At 63.5% G+C, this 15,581-nt stretch overlaps 1 protein-coding gene across 2 annotated transcripts in view; it reads right to left on the reverse strand.

The window, feature by feature from the left end:
• NTRK1 (neurotrophic receptor tyrosine kinase 1) overlaps positions 1-15,581 on the reverse strand; it is an 18,974-nt gene that overhangs the window by 1,517 nt on the left and 1,876 nt on the right. The window contains exons 2-16 of one of the 2 annotated variants that reach the window (XM_029935945.1): positions 12,861-12,935; positions 12,479-12,550; positions 10,554-10,622; positions 9,769-9,914; positions 9,396-9,538; positions 7,131-7,263; positions 5,403-5,729; positions 4,974-4,991; positions 4,768-4,823; positions 4,385-4,487; positions 3,791-3,937; positions 3,351-3,481; positions 2,993-3,165; positions 549-789; positions 174-332 (exon numbers count right to left, since the gene is read on the reverse strand). In XM_029935945.1, the coding sequence (XP_029791805.1) occupies positions 174-332; positions 549-789; positions 2,993-3,165; positions 3,351-3,481; positions 3,791-3,937; positions 4,385-4,487; positions 4,768-4,823; positions 4,974-4,991; positions 5,403-5,729; positions 7,131-7,263; positions 9,396-9,538; positions 9,769-9,914; positions 10,554-10,622; positions 12,479-12,550; positions 12,861-12,935 (1,993 nt within the window). The remainder of the gene's footprint in view (positions 1-173; positions 333-548; positions 790-2,992; positions 3,166-3,350; positions 3,482-3,790; positions 3,938-4,384; positions 4,488-4,767; positions 4,824-4,973; positions 4,992-5,402; positions 5,730-7,130; positions 7,264-9,395; positions 9,539-9,768; positions 9,915-10,553; positions 10,623-12,478; positions 12,551-12,860; positions 12,936-15,581) is intronic. The other variant, XM_029935946.1, reaches the window with a different exon arrangement.

Consider the following 15,581-nt stretch of genomic DNA (forward strand, 5'->3'; position numbering starts at 1 on the left):
CGGCAGGCGGGGCAGGAGGGGACTGGAGGGGCAGAAGGGGAGGGGCGGGAGGACTGTGGGCGGGGCAGGAGGGCTGTGAGCGGGGCAGGAGGGCTGTGGGCGGGGCAGGAGGGGACTGGAGGGGCAGGAGACACGGCAGGAGACACGGCAGGGGCGCGGCGGTCGGGGCTGACCTCGGGGTTGGAGAGCTGGTACCAGGGCTGCTTGCCGTAGGTGAAGATCTCCCAGAGCACCACGCCGAAGCTCCACACGTCGCTCTCGGTGGTGAACTTGCGGTAGAGGATGCTCTCGGGCGGCATCCAGCGGATGGGCAGCATGGTGCGGCCCCCCACCTGCGGGCCGCGCCGTGTCACTGGGGGTCCGCCCCCGCCGCTCCCACCCCTGGAAGTGGCTCTGGACCCGCCTTAGAGGGAAAACCCGACGGGGCCTCCTCCCTCCGTCGGGGGAGCGGAGAGCCAGGAGGGAAGAGGGGGTTCTAGTCCAGAGCCCCACACTGCCCAGCGGTCACAGTGCGTGCGCGGCCCCGGACTGGGACCCGATGCGCTTACGCGGTAATAGTCGGTGCTGTAGATGTCCCTGCTCATGCCGAAGTCGCCGATCTTGACCACTAGTCCCTGGCCCACCAGACAGTTGCGTGTGGCCAGGTCCCGATGCACGAAGTGCAGACCTGCCAGGTACGACATCCCGGCGGCCACCTGGGTAGCCACGGCCAGCAGCTGCGCCAGCCCCAGGGGGCCCGGCGCCACGTCCTCCCTGCCAGCCAGCAACTTGGCGTCGGGCCCGTGGGACCTGCCAGAGAGCAAGGCAGAGGGGCGGGCTGGGGGGACAGAGCCCCCAGGAGGCAGAGGCCGGGAGCCTGGGGAGCATGGGCGGTGCCGGGAGAATGGAGGAAGGCAGGTGTCTTGGGGGCCTGGGCTGGGGCCACCTCAGAAGCCTCTAGCTGCCCACACTTTCCCCTGCCCATGCCCCACCCCCCGGGTGGCCCCCTTGAACTCTGAGCCCAGCACCCACCTGCCCCTGGGCGCCTCCCACTCAGTCCTGTAGATGCTTAACATCTTTCGCCAAGTCTGCCCCTTCCTCCGTGAAGGGACCCTCCCTCCCCAGGCTCCGCCCCTGAAACCTGGGGGTCCCCCTGCCTCTCTCACCTTTGCCCTCAATATCCAGCCCCCCGTGAGGTCCTGCTTCCTTCCTGAAGTTTCCCGGATGCCCCCTGCCTCCCACACAGTCCGCCCGCCACCGCTCCAGATCAGGCCCTGATGGCTCTGCTGTGACCCCTGTGGAACCCCTGCCTGAGTGGATGGCGTTGTCACCACTGCCCCCTCTCCTGGCCAGCTTTCTCCTCATCGTTTATTTCCTCATTCCTTCCAAAGCTTGTTACACACCAGTGGACCAAGCACCAGCGCGGAGGTGGAGAGCAGGGACACAGCGGTGCAGTGTGAGGGGCACCGGCTGGGCACCCAGGCTGGGGAGGAAGAAGTCAGGGAAGACTTCTTGGAAGAAGAGACATTTAAAGTGGGACCCAGACCTTGAGGTTAAAGAGGTGACTAAGCCATTCAAAAGGGTCAGAGACAGAGGTGGGGGAAGTGGCTGGGAGGAGACCCGACATGCCAGGCAGAGGGAATGGTAAAGGCAAAGGCCCTGGGGTGAGAAGGAACAGGTGGCCCTCCTAGGAGACTGCTTCCAGACTCATTGAGCAGCGTCCACGGTGCCCTCCTCTGGTTCTCCATGCTCCATCCAGCAGTGAGAACCGCTTCTCCCACAGCCGGGGCTCCCCGAAGGCAGCAGGTCCCTGGCCTGCACCGCAGACCCTCGGCCATGACCCCACCCCCCTGGGGGTGAGTAAGGGGAAGGCCTTCCTGTAGACTCCAGTTCCGCTGAGTCCATCCATCCCCACTCAATGTCCGGTCCTCCCTCCTGCTCCCCACAGGCTCCTCCTCCACGGAATCAGCTTTGACCCAGAGGCCTCTGTAGCTGAATTCTGTCCACAGACTCTGAATGACCCCCCCTCCCAAAGGGGTGTCTGGAGACCAAATCTCCACTAGTCACTGGATGGCCACATCATGCTTTCTTATCCACAACCACCGCCCCCCCTTGTCCCGCTTGCTGGCGGGGAAACTGAGGTCAGAGAGGAAAGCTACTAGGTCCCAGCCCATCCAGCCCTGGCCCTCCCCTACCTGCCTCACACCTGACACTGCTCCATCCGGAGGAAGGGGGGACTCACACCCAAGAAGGACTCAGCAAAAGGAACATGTGGCCATCACAGTCAGGGCTCACCTGGGGTCATACACCCCCCCTGGGCCATTGACCACCTGCTCGCCCTTGGGCAAGTCACTTAAGCCTCCTCTGTGAAATGGGCACCGTTCTTGAAGTTATTAAAATCATCGCACAAATTAGTAAATGCATCAGAGTTGTTCTGTCCAAAGCAAAAGCAATGCATTTTTCGTAACTTTCTTCAAGTGTAAATTGCCATATACTCTTGGAGCGTATGAGGATTCAAGTCTATTTATGTTACCATACAGATGCGCACAGGCACCGCGGCCCCAGCGCCGAGCACAGAACTCGGAGCCTGGAGCCGGGCCTGACAAGCGACGACCTTTGCTACTGTTGCTGTAACTCTCTAGACCCCACCTCCTGTGGGCCCCGCTTCCCCACGCCCCCACGCGCCCCTCCCCGCCGCCACGTGCCACCCCACGGGCCCCTCGCCCACGCGCCCCTCCCCGCCGCCACGCGCCACCCCACGCGCCCCTCCCCCACTCGCAAATGCATACACTCTCGGCAAAGCCACCTCTCCAGAGGCACAGCTCCGCCTTCCTGCCTGCCGCCACCCTGTCCTCTGCGCGGCTACCCCCGCATTCACACAGCTGCCCTGGAGCGCCCCACGGTCAGGAGAAGAGCCTTCCCGCTACGCCTCTGCAGAGGCGTCACCCCCCTAGGTTCTGAGATGCGCACGTAGGGAAGGGGGCTCGGCGCCAGGGGTGGGAGGCCCTCGTACCGGAGGAAGCGGTTGAGGTCGCCGTGGCGCATGTACTCGAAGACCATGAGCAGCGGGCGGCCCTCCGTGCAGACCCCGAAGAAGCGCACGATGTGCCGGTGCTGGAGCACGGTCAGCAGCTGCGCCTCCCGCTGGAAGTCCTGCCGGGCGCTCTCCGACGCCTCCTTCAGCGCCTGGACCGCAGGGCGGGGTGGGACTGAGCGCACCCCGTCCCCGGCCCCACTCCCCGGCCCGCACCCAGGCCTGCACCCTGGCCCAAACCCGCCCGCTGGCCTGAGCTCACGGTCGGGGGGGATGACGGTGCTCCGGGGGCTGCGGCGCCAGCCAGCGGTCCGTCCCGTCACTGACAGGGTCTTACCTTGACCGCCACCAGCATCTTGTCCTGCTCGGGCAGCAGGTTGTGGCACTCAGCCAGGAAGACCTTCCCAAAGGCGCCTTCGCCCAGCTCCCACTTGAGCACGATGTCCCTGCGCTTGATGTGATGGACGCCTGCGGAGAGGCTCACAGGGTCACGCCCAGGACCCCCAGCCTCTGGGAGGAGGGGCGGGGCCCCCACAGGACCAGCGGGCAGGCCCGTGTGGGCGCCAAGGGCGCCAGCCAAGGGGGTGACTGGGGGCTGACAGTGAGCCTTCGCGGGCTCACCAAGCCACATGAGGTGGTGTGGACAGGGGTGGAGGGGTAGAGACGGGTGGGAGGGAAGCCTCCTTCAGGCCCCAGGAGGGCAGAGGGGGTGATACGGGGGTTTACACACACACGCACCCAGGCTCACCCCCACCCGGACCCAGGGGAGCCCCTCACAGGCATCGCTGAAGTACTGGGGGTTCTCAATGATGTGGCCTTGCAGCCCGGAGCCTTTGCCCTCAGTGGGGGACAAGGAGCTGCCACCTAATGTCATGAAGTGCAGGGACATGGCCAGTCCGTCCTCTGGAGCCAGCACAGCTGCGCCTGGGGAAGAGAAGCAGCTGTGGGGAGGGGTCCCGGCACGCGCCCTCCTTGGTCCCCACCTCACGACTTGCAGGGGAGGGACGGAGGACGGAGGCAGCAGTCGGGGGCGGGCAGAAGGGGAGGCAGCGTGGCCTCCGTCTGGCTCCTGTCCAACCCCAGGCCCCGCGGGCCACCAGAGAGCCCCCCTGCCACCCCCTGCAGGGCTCAGACCTCCCAGACCCACTTAGTGTTTGACTCCAGTCCAGCCACCAATTAGCAGCTGCTGCCTCTGCCCCAGCCCCGACACACTCGCTCACACTCACGAGCCCCGCAGCCAGGCGCCTGGGCACCCCGACGCACCCCCAAGCACTCTACCTGTGCGCCGCCCCCCACACAGAGGACAGCGTCAGGAAGAGCCAGCGGGACAGACAGACTGACGGGCAGCCCCGAGACGGTGCCCCCACTCACGGTTGATCCCAAACTTGTTCCTCCGTCCACATTTGTTGAGCACAAGGAAGAAGGCAGAGAGGAGGAGGCAGGCAAAGACAGCCAGGCCCACGGCCACTGAGACCTGGGGGGAGGGGACAAACCTGGACGTCTCCTAGAGCCTCAGAGCTCCCCCAAGGCACCGGGCTTCTCTGGCCTGTGCGGGGCAGGGGCGGGGGGGGGGCTGGAGCCAGGCCCTGCCAGACCTGCCCCCCCTCCCCCAGCACCCCAGGCCGTGGCTGTGTGGGTGGCCGACAGAGGAGCTCAGGCCACACGGGCGTGGTCCCCATGCTGTGACCAGAAAGGACCTGCAGACGAGCCGCTAGCCTGGACTCCGGGTCCCAAGCTTCCTGCCCCACACTCACCCCAAAAGGGGTTTCGTCCTTTTTCTCCACTGGGTCTCCGGACGTGCTGTTCGAGTCTGCGGGGACACCAAGCGGGCCTTGGCGCACTGGGTGCCTCCTGCACCAACGCCCAGCCCCCGCCCCGTGGGGGAATCGGGTCAGTGTCCCCTTGCCCCAGTCTCGACTTCAGACCAGGCGGAACCTGCCTTCCTGCCTGAGCTACTCACCCACTGGCGAGAAGGAGACTGCCATGGGAGGAGGAGAGAAAGCGGTCAGACACAGGGTGGGGAGCAGTGAGTCCCCCCCCGCCCCGTCCCCCAGACTCGTTCCTTCCCGGGGCAGGGTGGGATGGGGGGGACCCTGCTGGACCTTGCCGAGAACAGGCACATGGGCCTCTGCTAGCCGGGCCACGGGCGCCCTGGAGCAGGGCCCTCTTTTCCGCCAGCCCAAGGGAGCGGACGAGCTTAGGGGTTGGGGGCTCCTGGGGCTGGGCGGGGGGCGGGCCCGGAGCAGGACGCCAGAACTCCAGGCTCCTTTCTGCCCAGGGCTGCGGTCGGGATCACGGTGGTGTGTGGGCCAGGCCCTCCCTGGACACCCGGATGTGAACCCAGGGGGTGCCCGGGGTGTGGGGGCGGGCCTCGGGGCGGGCCTCGCACCGGGGATGGGGTCCTCGGGGTTGAACTCGAACGGGTTGTCCATGAAGGCCGCCAGGACGGAGGCGGAGGCCCGGCCCGATGGGTTGGCGGCCAGCAGCGTGTAGTTGCCGTTGTTGACGTGGGTGGGCTGGTTGAGGCGCAGGCAGCCGTGGCGCACCGTCTCGTTGGCCGCGGGCTCCAGGAACTCGGTGAAGATGAAGCTGGTCTCGTTGAGCACCGAGCCGTTGAAGAGCCAGCGCAGGGAGGGCGCCGGCTGCCCGTCCACCGAGAAGGGGATGCACCAGTGGTGCAGCTCGACAGCGGCGTGCAGCTGCACGCTGGCCGGGACTGCGGGCCACAGACGGGGCGGGCAGTCAGGGCCCCGGGCGGGAAGGGGGGCGGCGCTGGGGGAGGGGCGGCAGCCCTGACAAATTCCCCAGGAGGCACATTTTGGAAAAAGATGACAGTAACTCTTAAAGAAACCCGGCAGCAGGTGTATAAACTCAGAGGCTTAAAGCACTTGAGTGGTGGCCGTGAGTAAGCGACAGCCCTGGCGAAGCAGGGTGCCCGGCTGCGGAAACTAGGCAGGCCGCGTCTTGGATAAGGGATCCGGGAAGATTAAATGCAATCAAGCTTAAGCAGATCGGGAGAGGGCCTGCACATCAAACAAGCAAAAAAATAATATCTAGCTAAAAAGCTTTTTGAAAACAGATATGGGTTTGAAATAGACCCAACCTTAAAAAAAGCAAAAGCCTCTTCATAACAAACACAGACGTGTGGGGCCGCGGGTCCCCCTCCTCGGGGGACGGGCCACAGCCACGCCCACTGACGCCGACGAACCTGCAAATGTGCCGCCGAGCAGAAGAAACTAGTCGCACAGTCTCACCGGCAGTGTGATTGTGTGTGTGTAAGGCGCAGGGACAGGCATGCGTACGTGTGTCGAATTGTTTTTAGGAGCAAGGACACGCAGAGCACACAAGTCAAGATAAGGCGGAGGAGGAGGATGGGGAGAGAAGGGAGGGTTTTCTGAAGAGCTGAAGGGTAATTACTGTTCCAAGCGTCCAGTGTGGGGCGCCCGGGGGGCTCAGTCGGTTAAGCGTCCGACTCCTGGTTTTGGCTCAGGTCACGATCTCACGGTTTGCAGGCTCGAGCTCTGGCATCGGGCTCGGTGCTGACAGTGCGGAGCCCGCCTGGGGTTCTCTCCCTCTCCCTGCCCCTCCCCTGCTCTCTCTCTCTCTCTGTTTCTCTCTCAAGAATAAATAAAAACTTAAAAAATTTTTAGATAAAAAATAAAGTGTCTAGGTTTTGTGCACAAATCTATACTATAAGTCACAATTAAAGAACTATATAACGCACAGGATTTAAAGTAACATGTTGGCAGGCCTCGAGAAATTAGGCAGCGAGCCTACAGAACTCGAGAGGGGAATTTGTCCTCTGAAGACTAGGATGTGCGACAAGAGTGCCAGGAAGGGTCAGGCGGTGCCGTGACCCAGCAGAGCAGCGCCAACAGCCGGGCAGCGGCGCCAAGGGCCTCAGGTAGCGAGACCTGGGCAGGGGGCCAAAAAGAAATCCATCTCCATCCCCCCGGCCTTGACCTCCCCCAGGATCAGGTTTTCATGGGAATCTGGAAACAGCTGGGCAGGAGCAGCTGTGGAGACACAAACCCCAGCCTTCCTCCACCCCCACCCCCCCCCAGCCTCTTCTCAGGGAAGAAGGTGACTTGGGGGCAGGGGAGTCGTCGGGACTCACAGGACACGTTGACCTGCACAGAGACTTCAGCCCGGCCCACATCATTCTCCGCCCAGCACGTCACATTCTTCCGGTTGAGGTCACTGGTGACATTGGCCAGGGTCAGCCCCAGTAACGGCAGAGTCCCCGATTGCTGGGTCAGGGAAGAGAGGGGGATATCAGGAAGAGTGCCAGTGGGCTTCAATGTGGGGGCAGGGGCGGGAGCTGAGGACTTTGGGGATCCCCTGTGGCTCCAGATGGTAAAGAAAGAAAGGGTAAGGGGAGGGGCGGGGGAAGGAAAGAGGCACAGGAGAGGATTTAGCAGAGGACTCCCCCTCCTTTAGGGCTTGTCTGCACACTGTCTCCAGGATCGCTGATTTAATGGTCCTAAAAATCTAGACCAGGACCGGTAACCTCCAAATAGGCAGAGGATACCCTAAACCAAAACCACCCTCTGGGCGGCGACATAGATGCCGAGCACCCCAAGTACCAAACAGACACGACCCATCGGAATACCCAGCTGGGGGCCCGCCACCTGCTCGTGTTTGTTTTACACGCAGTTCTAACGGTCCCGGCCCGAGGAAGACCAGAGACAGAGATGGCACCGATGACAGGCGGCAGGCACAGGGACAGCAGCAGCACGGCCCCGCCCCCTCTGGCAGACGAACACAGAGAGTGAAGTTAGAGGCGCAGCAGCTCCACTGAATCATCGAGAGATTGAATCAGCCTCAGATTTTCCTCTTAAGAAACTGTGGAAACGTGCCAGTTCCGTGACCTTAGGACAATTCTTATCTCGCCGAGCCATGGTTTTCTTGTTTTGTGAGCTCGAGAGGTAGGCGAAATGATCTTTTGACATTTTAGAAAGCTATTTTCATAAAATGATGAAGCTACATGAGGCAGTGGATGAAACTCGCTTATCTGGAAATTTCATAAATGTGGGATCCTTTGGATACATGTGGGAGGAGGCAAGGTGTCCCTGGGTGTCCACTAGAGTGGAAGCCGGAAGAGTCCGGAAGAGACCGCAAGCCCCGGGTTCCCGCCTCCTGGGGGGGATGTCCCCCCGCCAGCTTCTCTTCGCTGTCCCCTCTCCCCCAGATCACTCTGGGCATATGGCATCCCGCTAACTTTTCCCATTGAGCCGCCATCCTCCAGTCTCCTGAGGGTGACCAGCACCCCCTTGCTCTCTATTTAGCCCAGTTGGGGATAGCTTTTCTATAGGAAGTTTCCAGAAAACAGAAGTGGTAGCAAACGTGTAAGTCTCCTAAAGAGAAAAAGCAAAACCCTGGAATTTCCCAAAACCGTTGAGCAAAGGTCGCTCCACGGATGGTCACGGCCAACCTCCTGTCTCTGCCTCGTTCCCTTTCCATCGCTCCCTCTCAGGGGCTGTGCTCTCCGGGAGGCAAGGAACCACACAGTGGCTAGTGACCTCCCCGACCACCGGGTCTGGGTCGCCTCCTCTGCTGGTTCCTCTTCCAGGATTGTTCCAGGGGCCTCCAGCCACAGTGGGCGAGGGCTCCCTCCCAAGGCGAGGGCCCCCCACACTGAACACACTGGCCCGGCTCCTCCGAGGGGAGGACCCTGGGTGACTCTCCTTGTGGGGCTGGATTTTTGGAGGTCTTATCAACAAGGCCTGAGTCCACCATGGCCACCCTCGGCTGCCCATCATCAGCCTGAGGACGGAGGGCGAGGCGTGGGAAGATGCCCAAAAACGCATCTGCAGGGCAGAGATAGCCACCAGGGAGTGCCCAGAGGACACCAAAGGCCATCGTGCCCACCTCCCCCGTTGACAGATAAGAAAACCAAAGGGCAGGCAGAGGTAGGGACTTTTCCACAAGTCAGTCCAAAAATTAGTTAGTGAGAAAGCCGGACCAGACCTGTGCCTTCTTTCCTGATCTGGTCATCACCCACCCAAGAGGATGCTGTTTCCAGAATCTCCAGGAAAAGACTGGAAGGATCCTGAGGACTCCCCTGGGTGCCAGGACCACACCTGCTCTCTCCCCGGCCCTGTCTCCTTCTCTAGAGGGCAGGTAGACGGGACGGATGGTCTGTGGGTTGAGGGCCCTTCTCTGTTGCAGCCAGCGAGGGGCCTAGCTCCGGGTGGCCCCAGGAGAGGCTGGGGTCCTGGCTGGGCTGGACGAGCCTGAACCCTGGGGGCTAAGCCAGAACTGTCATCCCTCACGCTCTGTCTCCTCACTCCCTGCCTCTCCTTTCCTGTCTTTGTCCCCCGTGGCCTCTCCAAGCCTCTCTGGGGAGGGGGGGAGGACGAGTGGGGGGGGGGCTGCTCACCGTCACCGTGGCCAACTCCTCCACCTCCGTGAGGATCCAGCCGGCTTTCTCCAGGCCTCGCCCCTGCACCTGGCATTGCAGCCACACATCGTCCCCCACGTCCACCGAGGCATTGGGCATCTGGACCTTCAGCACGGGCACGTCTGGTGGCCCAGAATGACCAGGGGGCGTTAGAGCAGGGAGTGGCCTCGGGGCCCTCCCCCGGGGCCGTGCCTCCTCCTTCACCCTCCTCAGTGGTCCTGAGCCCCTCCTGGCGATGCCTCCCACCTCCAGCGCCCCAGCTTTGCCAAGGCCGGCTCCCAGTCCCGTCTCAGTGCTCGCTCCCCCAGCAGGCACCCCCATCTCAGCCCCTCACCGCACCTCCAGCACCTACCGCAGCTGGCATTGGACAGGAGGGCCAGGGGCCCCTGCCCGGGGCACTGCAGCTTCTGTGCCCGCACTCCGCCCAGCCCCTCGTCCTCCCAGAGCAGCAGCCAGTGCAGGGCGCAAGAGCAGCGCAGAGGGTTCCCCGACAGGACCCTGTGGGCACGGGGGACACCAAGAGAGTCAGGGCGGGGCAGGGTCGGCTGGAGGAGCCACAGAGGACAGGACAGGACGAAGGTCCCAGTGAGAGGGGGCGCGGTCAGCACGGAGGCGGGGATGTCAACAGGGAAGGGAGGGGGACAGAGGAGAGGCCCCTCCTCTCAGGGGACCCAGGAACAAGACATTATTACAAGGAATTGAATCCAGAAAGTCAGGGGGCCGGCTGTGGGCTCCGTGCAATTCCCCTGCCCCAGCGGGGTCCCCAGGATGGCAGGCCGGGCAAGGACTCTGAGCAGGATAACAAAGAGGGAAGGGCACTAGGGTGACCCAGAGGCCTCAGGTGCCAACCACACAAGGGCCTCTGCTGCCCAGCCACCCCACGCCCAGGGTGCTGGCGCGTGTAGGCACTGGTCCAGAGGACGGCGCCTGCCCCCAGCCCCCAGACCTCAGGGGTCATGGTCATGTGCGGTCAGGGGAGTCCCTGTCTCAGGTCTCAGCTCGCTGCCAAACACGCAGTCCCCAAAGAGCGTGCTCCGAAGCTGGACACACACAGTGACACACCTTCACGCAGAGCTACGAGTGTGCACACGCCCACACACGCACCACCACCCCAGCCCCCGGAAGGCCCGCACTCACAGCTCCTGCAGCGGCAGGCCCTGGACGGTTTTCCAGGAGAGAGATTCCAAAGCGTTGAAGGAGAGATTCCTATGGGAGGTGAGGCAGAGACAGCCGCCTTGAGCCGCAGCCGCCCCCCCCAGCCCCGCTCTGATGGGGCGCGGGAGCCACAGGAAGCTGCCGCTGCCGTCTGGCTGCCCCTCCGCACCCCTCCCCACAACTAGAACCATCCGTGGGGGCACCGGGGTCAGGACAGGTTAAGCTCGAGGAGTCCTCCTCTCCTCCCTGGGACAGCAAGGGTTAACCCCACTTAACCCCCCCCAGGCCCCAGGGAGGGGTCCCAGGGAGCCGCAGCTCTCTCTCCCCCACCCCCGGCCCCAGCTGGCAAAGAGCTGAGGCCCCAGCTGGTGGAAGGGGCTCCATCTGTGCTCCGCTGCCCGAGAGCCCGAGCCGGACGGGCAGCAGGAAGGGGGGGGGAGGGTGACCAGGATCTCAGAGCCCTTCCTCGGCTCCCCCACCCCGCTCCTCCCCCTCCTCAGGGGCCCTGGGCCCCTAGATGGAGACATAGAGGAGCGAGCCCCGAGGGGTGCCCGCTGCTGGCGGCACAGTGAGCCGGGTCAGGAGCCCCGGTCCTCCCTTACCCCAGGCTGACCCTGCGGGGCCTGCCCTGGGCGCCTGGGGGGCTCGGCCTGCTGGGCCGCAGGCTCTGGCTTCCGCGCAGGCAGGATCCCACAGTTCATCACGGAGCCCTGTGTCGGGCTCTGCGCTGCTGGCAGGGGGGCTGCTTGGGATCCTCTCCCACCCCTCCGCCCCCTCCCCCCTCCCCTCAAAATAAAGAAACATTAGAAGCGCCTGCAGGGCTCAGTGGGTTAAGCATCCAACTTCAGCTCAGGATGATCTCATGGTTGGTGAGTTCGCGCTCCGAGTCCAGGCTCAGCGCTGGCGGTGTGGAGCCTGCTTGGGATTCTCTCTCTCCCCGCTCTCTGCCCTTCCCCCACTCATGCTTTCCCTCTCTCAAAATAAGTTGGCGATGACATGGTCTCTCGGCACATTGATATTGTGAAGATTCACTGACGTTACATATCGTGAGGTGTCACTGGGTACGCGTTTTTAACCTAAGCCCCAGTATGTAGCCAGGGACGGAACATCGTGTGTGTGTGTGTGTGTGTGTGTGTGTGTGTGTGTGTGTGTGAGACAGAGAGGGGTGGGGGAGGGGCAGAGAGAGAGGGAGACAGAGGATCCGAAGCAGGCTCCATGCTGACAGCAGAGAGCCTGATGTAGGGCTTGAATTCACGAACCTGAGCCAGAGTTCCTGAGCAGAACTTGGCCGACTGAGCCCTCCAGATGCCCCACATCACCTTTTTCTCGTTGCAAAACCACGGGGCAGAGCAGACTTGACAGTACCCTGCTCAAGTCCATGAATGGCAGGCCCACCACGGGGCCAACTCTCTGCTGCCCGGGGAGGAAGGAGGGGCTGAGCTCCCGACCTCAGAAGGCCAGTCGGGGGCTGCCAGGAACCCCAAGGGTGTCTCCTGCCCACGGCTGCCCCGCGTCTCCCTCCACGGAAGGGGCAGCTGTGACTCCCGGGAGCAGGCAGGGTGGCCAGCGGCAGATCTGATCCCCCCACCGCTCCCGGGCTACCCCAGAGGCTCCCCCCCTTGCGCCCTGGCACCGGTGCGGACCTGAGCGCCAGGCAGAATGGGGCAGGCACCTAAGAGACGACGGGTCCTATAGGTTAAGCGCGGGGCAGGGATCACGAGGACCTTGTGAGATGGGAGCTGAGGGGTCCCCACATCCCTGGAGCAGGTGAGGAGGAGCCCCAGGAGAACGGGGGAGACCCCGCCCGACCAGCTTGGGCCTTCTTCAGAACGAGGGGCGGGGCCACAAGCCCAGTCACCCAGTCCGGGCCCCCCCCCTCGCTCCCGGTGCCCACCCCCGCCACTCACAGGTGACTGAGCCGAGGAGTGAAATGGAAGGCGTCCCGTGCCACGGAGCGGAGTCCACTCTTCACGATGGTGCTGGGGGGAGGCCAGCAGGGTCAGCGCCGGGACCTCAGCCCCAGCCCCCGGGCCCCGCACAGCCTCCTCCTGGGCTTTCTGGTCTCCTCCAGCTTCAGGGAGTCCGAACACCCAGCCTGTGCTGAGTCCTGAGCCCACGCCCGCACCTGCACCCACACCTGCACCAGTGTCCACGCCCGCACTCGCACTCACACCCCTACCTGCACCCACACCCACGCCCCCACCTGCACCCGCACCCATACCTACACCCCTACCCACACCTCTACCTGTGCCCGCACCCGCGCCCGCGCCCACACCCACAGCCCCTCACAGGCCTCTCAGCTCCCCCAGGTCCCTCAGGTCGTCGGGCTCCAGACGCTGCAGCTGCTCCTGGTTCTCGATGTAGCTGTGGGGAGAGGGGGTGGGGTCACAGGGGCTCAGCGCTCAGTCCTACACGCAGCCGCCTGCCCCCTCAGAGCCACACGTGCGTGCACACATACGCCCTCGGGCACACGGAGACCTGTCACACACGTGTACGTGCACACACACACATGCAGAGACACACCTCACACTCATCCACACGCGGTGCGTGTTCTCACACCCCCGTGCATGCACACTCAGTCATGCACACACGTGGGCACGGAGACACACCTCCCCAACGCACATTGTACACCCTCTTGTGCACGTCAGCACGCCCACAGCCTCACCCGTGGATACGTGTGCTCACATACCTCTCGTGTGCACAGGTGTACTCACACTCATAAACCCACAGAAGCCCATTCTCAGCTCGGTGTTCTGCTTTCATGCACAGGGCTGGTCCCGCACATGCTCAGAGGTGGGGGGTCACCCAGAAGCACTTGCTTCCAAGGGCCTGCGCCAGGTCCCCCACCCCGCCGCCCCCCCACCTCCCCTCCCCCCCATGAGGAGGAAGCCCTGTGGTCATGCAAATGTGCACTCCCCAGCACACCTTCGCCATCTGGGCTGACCCACACTGCAGCGGGAGTGCGCGCACACCCTCTGCCCCTCACAGCCGCAGCCCCTCCCTACTCAGGCAGCAATGCCCCCCCCCCGCCCCCCGTCTTTCCACAGAGCGAGCAAGAGGCACAAAGCTGTTGGTCAAGGACCCCTTGAGCCCCTCCTGCCCCAGCAGGGACCCAAGAAAGGAGAGGGGGCCACGGGAGGACGCAGACAGGGTGGAGGGTGGAGGAGAGGCAGGGACTGGCTGGCTCCCATGGCGAGATAGTGATGGGAAGGCTGGGGGGGGGGCAGAAAAACAAAGAGGGAAACAGAGACACTGAAAAGGAAAAAACAAACAGGAAGAGACGAGCAGAGAGAGAGAGACAGGCAAGGAGAAAGACAGATAAGGACAGGCAGACAGAGAGACAGATAAGGACAGAGCGCCAGAGAAAGCCAGATAGGGAGCGGGGACAGAAGGCCACGCATGTGGGGAGGGGGCGCCGCCACCGGGCCGGCCCAGCCTCTGGATCCGGAGTTCCTGAGGACTTAGCTGCCCTGCAGGGGCACGCCAGGGTGCCCCCCATGCCCCCACACCTGCCAGGGGCCCCTGACTCACTGCCTGTTCTCAGAACTCCTCCTCTGCCCTCTCACTTTCCCCAGCTTACAAGAACTGGGCCGCGCCAGGGTGACGGACCCCTCCTCAGCCTGGGCCCCAGCGGGACAGCCAGGTGTCAGGTCCCGGGGCCTCTGAGGGCTGGGGGACAATCTCCAGTGACCGTGGGAGCCCGGTGGCCCCTGCTCACAGGGGTTATAGAGGGAGGGTGGTGGCTCACACTCAACGCTGCCTCATTCGAGTGGATTCATAATCAATCTGTCTTTTCGAGTCCATTATCTCCTCGTTAGCTCTGCGGGTGAGGGAGGAGGAGGGGGCATGCAAGCCAAGGCTGGGGGTCAGGCCGCTGCCCCACCCCCCCCCAGCACTGCACCCACTTGGGGCCTGGAAGGGAACTGGGGTGAGAGGGAACACTCAGGAGCCTGGGCCCGGATTTGCAGGCACAGGGTAGACAGAGGGCACCGGACCAGCGGTGGCAGTCTGGGCCCCACGCCCCTCCCATCACGCAGAGACCTAGGCCCAGACCAAGACAAGGCCATCATCTTCTCTCCACCCGTCTCCCTAGGGCCGTTAAAGAGAGAGACCGAGGACCTTCCCGTTAATTACCACAAGATGCCGGAGTAACTCACTGCCAATCATCACAGGCTCCTCAAGCAGCTTCCAGTGACCGGTCCCTCCTCGGACGCCTTCCAACCTGGCGCTGCCTGAGGCCAGCGTCCCTCACCCACCCTCTAAGCCCTGGGCCTCAGGAGGCGGGTTTTTCTAGCAGTTCCTCCCCTCTTCTAGAAGTCTTGTTGGTCCCACCAGCCACAAAGGATATTCAAGTATTTTCCAGTCATCACCGTGTGATGCTTCAGTACCTCCAGGTACTTCTACCGAGTACTCCCATGGGGTCACCAGCTGCTAAGGAGTACTCTGTGTTTTGTAACCAAGTACTGCAGGACATCAGAGTACTGCAGAATGCTGGAACTTTCTGCCAGTTTGGGGCCCTGAAAGGAGGAGTCCCAACAAGCACCCTGGCTCTCCGCCCCAGGTAGGGGACAGGGTGGAAAGGGGGTCAGGATGGGGACAGAGAAGTCAGGGGTCTCCTTTTCTACATCCAAATCAAGGAGTGGGGGGCAAGGCCAAGAGCGCCCCACCACGTCGGGGGCTGCGCTCCTCCCCACCTCCACCTATCCTGGCTCGACTCCCAGCTCCAGAGGGAAAAGCCGGCGCTGCCTGGTCTGACCTGGAACGGTGGGGGGCTAGTTCCCCCTGGAAAGGGGACAAGGTGGTAAGGGTGCCCAACGAGGGATCCTCCGCAGCTAGCCGCCCCGCCCCCCGCCTCCAGGAGGCAGAGCTTGGGCTCCTGTCTGATCTCCGGAAGGCTGCTTCGACACCCCAGACCCGGTCCGCGGACAGCCCCGCGCCCCAGCCGCACTGAGCGCTGCGCAACGTCCGGACGGCCCGCTGCGCGGGGAGCCGCCGCCAGGTGCAGCCTCC

The sequence above is a fragment of the Suricata suricatta genome, chromosome 3 (genome assembly GCF_006229205.1).
Source record: "Suricata suricatta isolate VVHF042 chromosome 3, meerkat_22Aug2017_6uvM2_HiC, whole genome shotgun sequence".
Classification (NCBI taxonomy): Eukaryota; Metazoa; Chordata; class Mammalia; order Carnivora; family Herpestidae; genus Suricata; species Suricata suricatta.